At 39.5% G+C, this 9,621-nt stretch overlaps 1 protein-coding gene across 2 annotated transcripts; it reads left to right on the forward strand.

Annotated features, from left to right (window-relative positions):
• Positions 1 to 4,780: 4,780 nt before the first annotated feature.
• On the forward strand, positions 4,781 to 9,058 carry mnx2b (motor neuron and pancreas homeobox 2b). Of its 2 annotated transcripts, none has more exons than XM_044029716.1 (3): positions 4,781 to 6,067; positions 7,685 to 7,842; positions 8,489 to 9,058. In XM_044029716.1, the coding sequence occupies exons 1-3, from the start codon at positions 5,629 to 5,631 to the stop codon at positions 8,921 to 8,923; spliced, it is 1,032 nt and encodes a 343-aa protein (XP_043885651.1). In that variant the 5' UTR covers positions 4,781 to 5,628; the 3' UTR covers positions 8,924 to 9,058. The 2 variants fall into 2 exon arrangements, with proteins under 2 accessions (XP_043885651.1, XP_043885650.1); XM_044029715.1 differs by having other exon boundaries at positions 4,783 to 6,067; positions 7,682 to 7,842.
• Positions 9,059 to 9,621: the final 563 nt, after the last annotated feature.

Raw genomic sequence — 9,621 nt, forward strand, 5'->3', positions numbered from 1 at the left:
AGCTAAGTATAGCCAGTGGAGCTCAATGAACAGAGGGGTAAGATGTGCCCTTTGAGGTTGATTGAAGACTAGGCGCGCCGCCGAGGACTAAACATTTCAAAGCACATGCAAATAATACGTGTTTGGTTGCTCGTTTTTTTTGCTGCATTGTGTAAAAAGAAAATCCACAACGTGCAGAACATTTCATCCAAGTCTGTCCTTTACTTTTTGAGTTATGCTGCTCACAGACAAACAGACAAGAGCGGCCAAAAACGTAACCTTCTTGGTGGAAGTAATGTATTAAAAGTTTTACTGAATTAAAAGGGAAGGTTACGGCAATCAATCCTTGTTTATATATACCACATGTGTCAAACTGGTGGCCCGGGGGCCACATGTGGCCCTCCAATCGATTCCATGCGGCCCACATGTAATATTTTTATAATAGTAATAAGACATTAAGTTGTAATCATTGCTTTATTAAATGTATTACACTCAACATGAAATTACATATATTTAAGCCGTTTTAATCACAATTATCCTCGTCATTATTTGCTAAATTTTCAATTTGTGCATCATAAATATGTTTTTATTGTGAATCATTTTATATAAAAAAAAAGAGCTCTTTTACTTTGCAATTCTGTCTAATATCATAATGAATATCTTATATTGCCCATTGGCTATAAATAGTTTTTTTTCCCACTTTTTTTCCTCTATGTCGGCGCCCACTTGACCAGACTAGATGCTCAATGGTCATTTGAGTTTGATACCCCTGATATATACTAATCTGGACTAAAATGTTGAACCAACTGACTATGAGGCCACTAGAATATCTAGACCTCTGGAATCTTATACAAGAAATCTCATTTGTACGTCTCCATGTTGCAATTTCAAAGAGCAAGTTGTATAAAGTAAAAAACGACAAAGAGCTTGATGATCAACAAATTTGCTGTGAAACGTCAAGAAAAATGTCCATCAAGGCAAAACACTGAGGCCCTTCTTTTACACCTGGCATTAAAATGCGTTTTCTGTGATCAGATTACAATGGAATAGAGCTTGACCACTTGTAAGTACAGGACACATTGTGACCACATTGAGCAGAAGTGTAAACGCAATGAGTCTCCGATGTGTCATCCCACGACACGTCATCCAATCGGTTTCAGAACTCCACAAACTAATGGTTCTCCCTCTAGGGATGGGATTTGGTATTGGTCAGGATCGGTATCGTCTGATACTAGTCAAAAATCATTGGATTGGATATTGGATGGATACAAATGTATAATCTGATACAATCCACATAATGTCACATGCTCCATTATGCACAGACTATAATTTATTTCTTCTTTTTGGGAGAACAATATTTGTTACACAGTTGAAAAATTATGTCTTTGAAATGATTCAGTACAAATGTGTTGTTAACAGCTTCATAGTTCATAAAAGGTCTAGAATGACGGTATCGGACTAATATCGGAATTGGTAGATACTCGAGTTTGTGATATCGCAAAAAAAGTGGTATTCCCTTGACTTTGTATGACGGAGAATTATGTCCATATATTTAAACTTTCGAGAATAAAGTCGTAATATTACAAGAATAATGTTGAACACGAGAAAAAAGTTGCAATAATTAAAGAATAAAGTCGTAATATTATAACTCAGATGAATAAGAAAACTGTATTTTTTTTTTCAGTATGGCCTGGATGCTGTTTCTTAATTTAATTGAGCGATTATTTAAAAAAATTATTCATCACTCTTTTGTGCAAAATATCATTATTATGAAAGGTTATTATGGGTTTTTCTGGATTTTTCTGGATATTATGCGCGCCTAAGTGTGATATACTTGCATGTCTGGGTCCTGTAGTATCTCACTTCTTAGAATAAAAAAGAAAAAAAACACTTAGAATAGAATAGAATAGAAATATTTATCCATCCCCAAGGGAAATAGTTTTAACACAGCAGCAATACAATACAAAAAATCTTTAAAGTAAAATGTAGCAGTAACAGTGAGAAAAAAAGTAGTGCAATAATAAAAGAATGGCATAAAGGAGTAAATTAAATGGCATAAAAGATTGATTTATTTCATATTTTTCATTTCCTACAGAGCTGAGACAGCATATAGACAATGTATGAGAGTCTGAAAGTCTTGTTTTGCCAGTTTTAATCATTAAAATCATAAAAAACAATCCATTTGATTTGAGAAAGTCATTGCTGCTCAGATGAAGGAGGGGGGCACCATTTCAGGCACTGATTCAATCTCATTTGTGCACCTGCATTTGTCTACAGGCCCGGGTGATGTATTTACCTGTGGCCCTGGCCATTTAAATTACTTTAAAATCATAAAAACAGGGGATGTGATATTGGAGCGACGGAGGCTGAGAGAATCAGCCACAGAGAGCAGCAAATTACCTCTGTATCAGCACCAGAGAGACAGACGCTTATCTGCCTGAGAGAGAGAGAGAGAGAGGTGGGAGGAGCTGCAAGGGCTCTCCAATTTTCTGGAGGTCAACTTCACACGAGCACACGCGTCGGCCAATTACATATCCCACACCAAACCCCACTCACAATCAGACTACACTGTTTATTCATGTGAGCACAGCTGGCCCAATGCATAAGGGAGCTAATGGTGCTTTTTCATTACGACTCGGTTCGACTCTGCTCATTTTGTTTGCTTTCCCATTAGGGATAGTACCTGACGTGATATAGAAGTGAGCTGAGCTGATACAAAAATGTGACGTCAACAGACTGCTGGCCCGCGAAAGAGTCGCGAGCGTGAGAATCAATATTATCAATATCAATATTTTGAGTTTGCAGAGTTACAAAGTTACAAACAGCATGGATGCAAATCCAGATGAATTTCCCCCATTACACTGATAACATGCAAAGCCCCTCCCACACTTTTAGGGGGTCAACATGAAACATTGAGTCTTCCAATAAGTTCTGGCGGATCACGTTGTCCTGTTTGGCTCCTTGTTTTGTTCACTGACCTGAGTCCTTTTAATATATCATTTTTCTACCATACACATCTCGTACCCCCATCACATAAAACACTGGTCATACGCACCAATGTCCAGAGAAGTAGTGGAAATGGAATGGAGCCGTGTCTGTGTAGAGCCAAGTGATGCTAGAAGTGTTTTATTGGAAAAGTGTCTGCTTGGGGGCCCCTGGTGATCAAGGGGCCCGCAAGCATTGAAGTGTGAAGAAAAAAACAAAAGTTCTTGAAAGAAATTTACATATCTTAAGATATATTTAGATATGTAATAGTGTTTATGTGAAGTTATTTGGTTTTATTTTGGAGTTGAAGATTCTACATATGTGTATATATATATATTTGATTTACTTTAAAGTACTCTATTCTATTCTATTCTTTGAAGTTCAGCATACCACTTTAGATGTGAAATTTGGATATGTACTTAAAATAAACAGCGTGACACTGGTTTATCATAAATAACATACATATTTTTTGAATCAATAATAGTTAAGCGCATGGTGACTAAGAAGGGCCCCAAATTCTGCTTATGGCTGCATAAAGAATGTACAGTGACTATACATGTGTATTGGAGTGGCCGATCTAATTTTATATAAAGTTTAATTATTTTGCTGCGTGTACATTTATTAAAGGTGCCATTATTGTAATTATTATTTTGTGTTTTTTTGTTTTTTTTGGGGGGGGGGCAAATAATGACAATAAAGCACTAAAGAGAATGTCCTGCATCACCTCCACCTTAGTTTGTGTGCGAGTCTTGAAGTGACCTTCAATGGCATTTGTGTAGCCTTGTGCACGCTCATATATCGAGGTACCCTCTTTTAATTGTGAATTAAATCAAAATAAGGAACAATTATATTGTTACGTATGTTTGCAATTCCAGCACATGAATTAGCTTTTTATTCACATAAAATAGTCGAAAAGTCAAGTTACTATGTGGATGATTATTGTTCACAGAATTTTAAGGCAAGGCTGCTTTATTTGTAAAGCACATCTCACACACAAGGGCAACTCGACATGAAAACAAAATAACATTTAAAATTTGGACACATTACAATTTGCAATTTTAAATAAACTGGAATTGCACAGAATAATAAAAAGAGAGAAAGAAGACCAACACATTTGTCATAACAATAATTTACTTTATGAATTTAAAAATGATTAAAAGAATGTAAAGTGCAGGAGATAAAAATGTTAAAATCTTATGATAAATGCAGTGTTTTCTCTAACTTTGACTTTCAAATATTCATATTAGGTGCTGATTTCATTACCCCTGTTTGTTTGTTCCACTTGTTTGTAGCATAACAACTAAAAATGTATGAGGGGTTATAAAACTGCTGCTTCACCATATTTGGTTTGAACTCTGGGTTCGACTATCTGACCTGAGTCAATAGATCTCAGGTGTGTTTTCTATTAATATGTCATTAATGTATTCTATATGGGGCCTAAACCATTTAGTGATTTGTAAACAAGCAGCAGGACTTTGATGATTCTTCTATAAGTGACTGGAAGAGTCAGTGTAAAGACTTTAAAACTGGAATAATGTGTTTGTGGTTGTTTTTTGTCCCGGTTAAAACTCGAGCAGGAGCGTTCTCAAGGTCTCAGGTCTCAAGGTTATGGACTTTTATGGTCTTAAGGTGTTTACTGACAGCAGTCCTCCTCTCTTTACTGTCAAAAACAATTACCTCAGTTTTAGTTCATCCTAGTAGTAGTATTATTCTGAACATGCAAACAGTAAAAAGAAAACAACAGAATTATTTCATTTACATATCAGAATTTTACATTTTATTAAATCCCACCTAATTGATCTCCCTCTTCTCTACTATTTTCTTTTCTTATGTCTATTTTTGTTTCTATTTATTCCCACTTCACAGCATTTGTACTCCTTTAGTTACACATCAGTATTTCTATGTGTGTGTGTGACTGAAATGAATAACCCTATACTGTTGTTGAAAAGCAGCCAATGCGTGTTTTGTTAAGGTGTGGATGCAGTTTGCGGCACTAATAATTACTTTCCAACCTTTCCAAAAAAAAAACAACAACAAAAAAACACCTTGTTTATGGCAAAGGTGTCTGCAGACTGTGGTGAGCTGGCAGTGGGAGTGAGAGAGAGGAAGAGAGACACTGGAAACACAATCGCCTAATCTTCTAATGTACGTCGGCACTTTGATGCAGTTGAAGGTGTTTTCAGGCGGGACAAGGGTTGGACATTACCTCACTCTGAGCGCTTTCCGCGGGAGAGAAACGAGCGAGTAATTAGCTGATTACAGGCCCGTCAGATGCAGCTCTGCCTCCATCCAATCCCTGCTCATGCTGCTCGTGCAGGACGGCCTTCAGTCAGTGTGTCAGCAATGGGGAGGAGAAGGATGGAGACACACACACATACGCACGGTACTAGGTTAAATTAAGATTAAAGAGCAGGAGGGACGCGATGCTGCTGAGTGACACGTGCGGATTCAAGGAAGCGCGCATGCAAAATAGTTTTTTTTTTAAAAATAAATGAGTATAATAATATGTCTTTTTAAGCATTTTACAGCTTTATTTTAAGCTGATCCATGTGGGCTTTTATGAAATAATAAGGACAAGAGCAGAGTTTGTGTTTTGAGGCTCCGCTCTCTGCGCGCTGACGCACGGCACAGGTGTGCGCACCCGTCCAGCCCTTTGAAGCCGCCATGGAGAAATCCAAAAACTTCAGAATCGACGCCCTGCTCGCGGATGAGACCAACCGGTGCGGCAGAGACCTCTCCCCGGGTCAGAGCAGCGACAGCCCCGCGGGCAGTCCGCTCTCCTGCCGCCGCGCGGACACCCCGTCCCCGCGCGCAACGCAACTCCAGAACGGAATAATCCCCAAAGCGGGCCTCCTCAGTCTCCCGCATCCAGGACTCGCGTCACTACAACAGGGCGCCATCCACGGCATGTACCCGGCACCCATGTATCCACTGTCGGCGCTGAGTGCTGCAGGCCAGCACCCCGCCTTCACCTACACCGGTTTCACGCAGCTGACGCAGAGTTACCCGGATCACCTGAAGGCTGCGGCCATGGCTGGACATTTGCCGCTGGAGCACTGGATCCGCGCGGGCATCATGATGCCACGACTGCCGGACTACAGCAGTGAGTATGAGATGAATAAGCCTTAAATAATTATGTCCAAAAATGTAAATGCGTCAGTTTAAAAAAATAAAAAATAATAAGATTGAGTCAGATTAGTGTTCAGAGTGGCGCCTTAAAATTATAAAATATTTTTGTATATCAACAATCAATTTCTAAACAAATTGTCACATTTGAGACAAGAAAAATAACTTTGCACTTATTTTTTGCAGCCTACAAAGTTAATATGTCTCTTCCAGGATTTTAATACATCAGCGTTTGTTTTTAAATTGTTGTAAGACTGAGCCAAATATGTGTCACTTGCGGCAAAAACAAAACAAAACTGTAGACTTAGTCTGAACCGTTATCAAGAAGGAAGTACAATATTTAATCTGATCGTTTGACTTGTGTCGTAAACACTGCACCAAAGTTAATGTTTCACAGAACAACACAGAACCTACAGTATATTCTGCTATTATAATTAGTATTAGTATTAGTATTAGTTATTATTATGTCTAACCTACTTAATTATTTGATCTGTTTTATGATGTGATGTAGGATTTAAATGAATCCCTTATGTTATATAATTATATATATTCTGGGATGGATTTCTTGATTTAAGATGGAAAAGCACTGTGTAGTAAATTCATTTATTACAGCCAGTGTCATTTTAATTTACAACCTTTTTTTAAAAAAAAAGAAAAGAACGATTGTTATGTCAAATTGTTTTTTATTATTCAAGGTAATAATGCTGCGTATCTTTCCATTATGGTCTGCATGTGTGCTGTTACAGCTGTAGCCCTGCAAACGTGGTCATATTTTCATTTTCGCAACATTTATTTCTCTATAAACGCCAACCTGATGAAAACTGTCTTTGTGTGAGAAGGAAAACTATAAACAAACACCTACAACGCGCCGTCGTTCGTCAATAAAATCCCCAAAGCCTTCATTGAATTTTCATTACGTTAATGGCACGCCTGTGTTTTTATGGCCCTCGCGCTCGCTTCTGCTGCTGCAGTGTGTGCGTGCGTGCGTGCGTGCGTGTGTGTGTCAACAATAAACTGTAAAGCCCTCAGAGTTAATGATGGCCGTGGAGTGCGCACATATGTGCGCCTGTTCCCAGCAACAAATAATATTGAACCCCACGCGTCCTTGGTCTTTTTATAAATACGTAAACAGAAGACACACAACAGTGACAGAGTGTTGAAGACACTCATCTGCACTAACATTATGTCCTTTTATTTTGTTATTAATTGTGAATTTTATTGGCATAAATGGGTATGAGAAAACGATATAGAACACATATGGAAGTCCTCCCTCTCCATCCATCCATATAATCCACATGAGGATAACCTAAAGGGGAAAAAGCATTATGTGCAATAAAAAAAACAGCCTGACTCAATCACAACTATATGTTTGACCCTTTTTCTCCAAACCCTGTCCCAATAAATTAAAACATAAAACATAAAACACATAAAACACACAACATTAAGACAAGGACATCTCTAGATCTAAGTTTCTATTTAAAAGAAGCCACTGTTCCACAGTCAAAAGCAGACCATCATAAAAGATAACCTTAAAGAGACAAACATGATGAAGACTCCCTCACTCACAGCGCTCTTCTTCCTCCTCCTGCAGCAGGCCCTCAGTCCGGTCTGCTGGGAAAGTGTCGGAGGCCTCGCACGGCGTTCACCAGTCAGCAGCTGCTGGAGCTGGAGAACCAGTTCAAACTCAACAAGTACCTGTCCAGACCCAAGCGCTTCGAAGTGGCCACCTCGCTCATGCTGACTGAAACACAGGTGATTCACACGAGTCATTCATACAAAAATAAATCACAGTAAAACACAGAAGAGATCAGGGACAGTTACATTTTAATGTAATGAGATATGACTTATAAGTAGAACTTCTTCAGTGTTAAAGTAACACGGAAACTGTTAAATGTAACATTATATATGAGTATATTTGATATCGATACAACACCTAAAAAAGGAGAAGTCTTCTTTTTTTATTCAACCAGATAAAAAAAAACCTGAATTCTAAAATCTATAAAGAGCAATAGCACAAAATATTTAGAATGAAACAGAATTACAGGTTGTTGTTTTTTTACAGCCATGAAAAGCAATAATGTAAACACCAATTATGATCAGTTACTGATAAATTGTAGTAGTTAATTATGTATTATGGAAACGACATACCATACAGTGTAAGGTGAAAGAGTTCATTTGTCATTCAAAAATAACAGGAAATGCATCTCTCTAAAAACCTGAATGAAAACAATGACACTTTTATTTTCTGTTTGATGACTATGTTTAAAATGATTATTATTATTCTTGCATTAAATACACTATATCGGTTCATTTTATATTCCTCACACAAGCCAAAAAGAAAGTTTATTCTCTAAAATTTTTCCAACTTTTTTTCCCCCCTCCCATCTTCCCTCGGCAGGTGAAGATCTGGTTCCAGAATCGCAGGATGAAGTGGAAGCGCAGCCGGAAGGCGAAGGAGCAGGCCAGCGCGTCAGCTCAGTCTGACGCCGAGCGACTGCGCAGCGGAGGAAAGACTGCCAAGGACAAATCTGCCGAGAGCAGGCGAGCTCCCAGTCCTGATGACGGCGGGATAAACCTCGACATGGAGGACGGGGAAGAGGAGGAGGAGGAGGAAGAGGAGGAGGACGAGGACGAGGAGGAGGAGGAGGAAGAGGCGGGAGGCAGGCACGCTTTCCCCGTTGCCATGGGCAACGGCGTGGGGATGCCTCGACCCACAGACTTCTTGCAGCGCGGCACAGAGGTCGGCTACAATCCCCACAGCCCTTTCTCTGACGAGGAGCTGGACGGAGTGCAAGTGGGAGCAGGCGACAGGAAGATTGGAGCTGGACTGTGAGGACGGAGACATTGCGCTGGGACACTGGGACACTGGGACAGTGGGACTCACTTCCAAAACTGTGAATGTGACACCAAACACACACACAGGACTGTGGTACAAATATATTGTGTACATTTCATAGCATGCTAAAAAGAAGAAGAAGAAGATGAAGATGAAGGTGCTCATTTCCTCCCTAAATGTGAGCTGTTTTCATGTGTGTGTGTGTGTGTGTGTGTGTGTGTGTGTTTAATGACCTCCTGGTCACCTTGTCTTTTGTCCGTCCACTGACAGCTGCAGCTCCACCCAGTGAACAAACACGCACGGCCGCACCAGCGAACTGTTGAGACAGCGTGAGAATGTACAGAAGAGGTGCAGCCTCCTCCTCCTCTTCCTCCCCTCGCCGCGTCAAAGTCAAACAAGCTGCAACGTTTGTGTCCGAAGCTGAAACGACAGACACCTGCCGTCCCATGTTTCACATTGTCGTGTGTGTGTGTGTGTGTGTGTGTGTGTGTGTGTGTGTGTGTGTGTGAGTGTGTGAGTACTGATGCTGATGTCTGTGAATTCCTTCTCTCACGTTGTAAATGAATTTATTAAGTTATTTGAACAAACAGGAATCGTGTACGCGTATTTATCTGGAACTTGTTTGTGGTGTAGATATGACGTTTAAAATGTGACGGCAAAACGAGAAATAATAAAACAAAAAAAAAAGGGGAAAG

The sequence above is a fragment of the Solea senegalensis genome, linkage group LG7, assembly GCF_019176455.1.
Source record: "Solea senegalensis isolate Sse05_10M linkage group LG7, IFAPA_SoseM_1, whole genome shotgun sequence".
Classification (NCBI taxonomy): domain Eukaryota; kingdom Metazoa; phylum Chordata; class Actinopteri; order Pleuronectiformes; family Soleidae; genus Solea; species Solea senegalensis.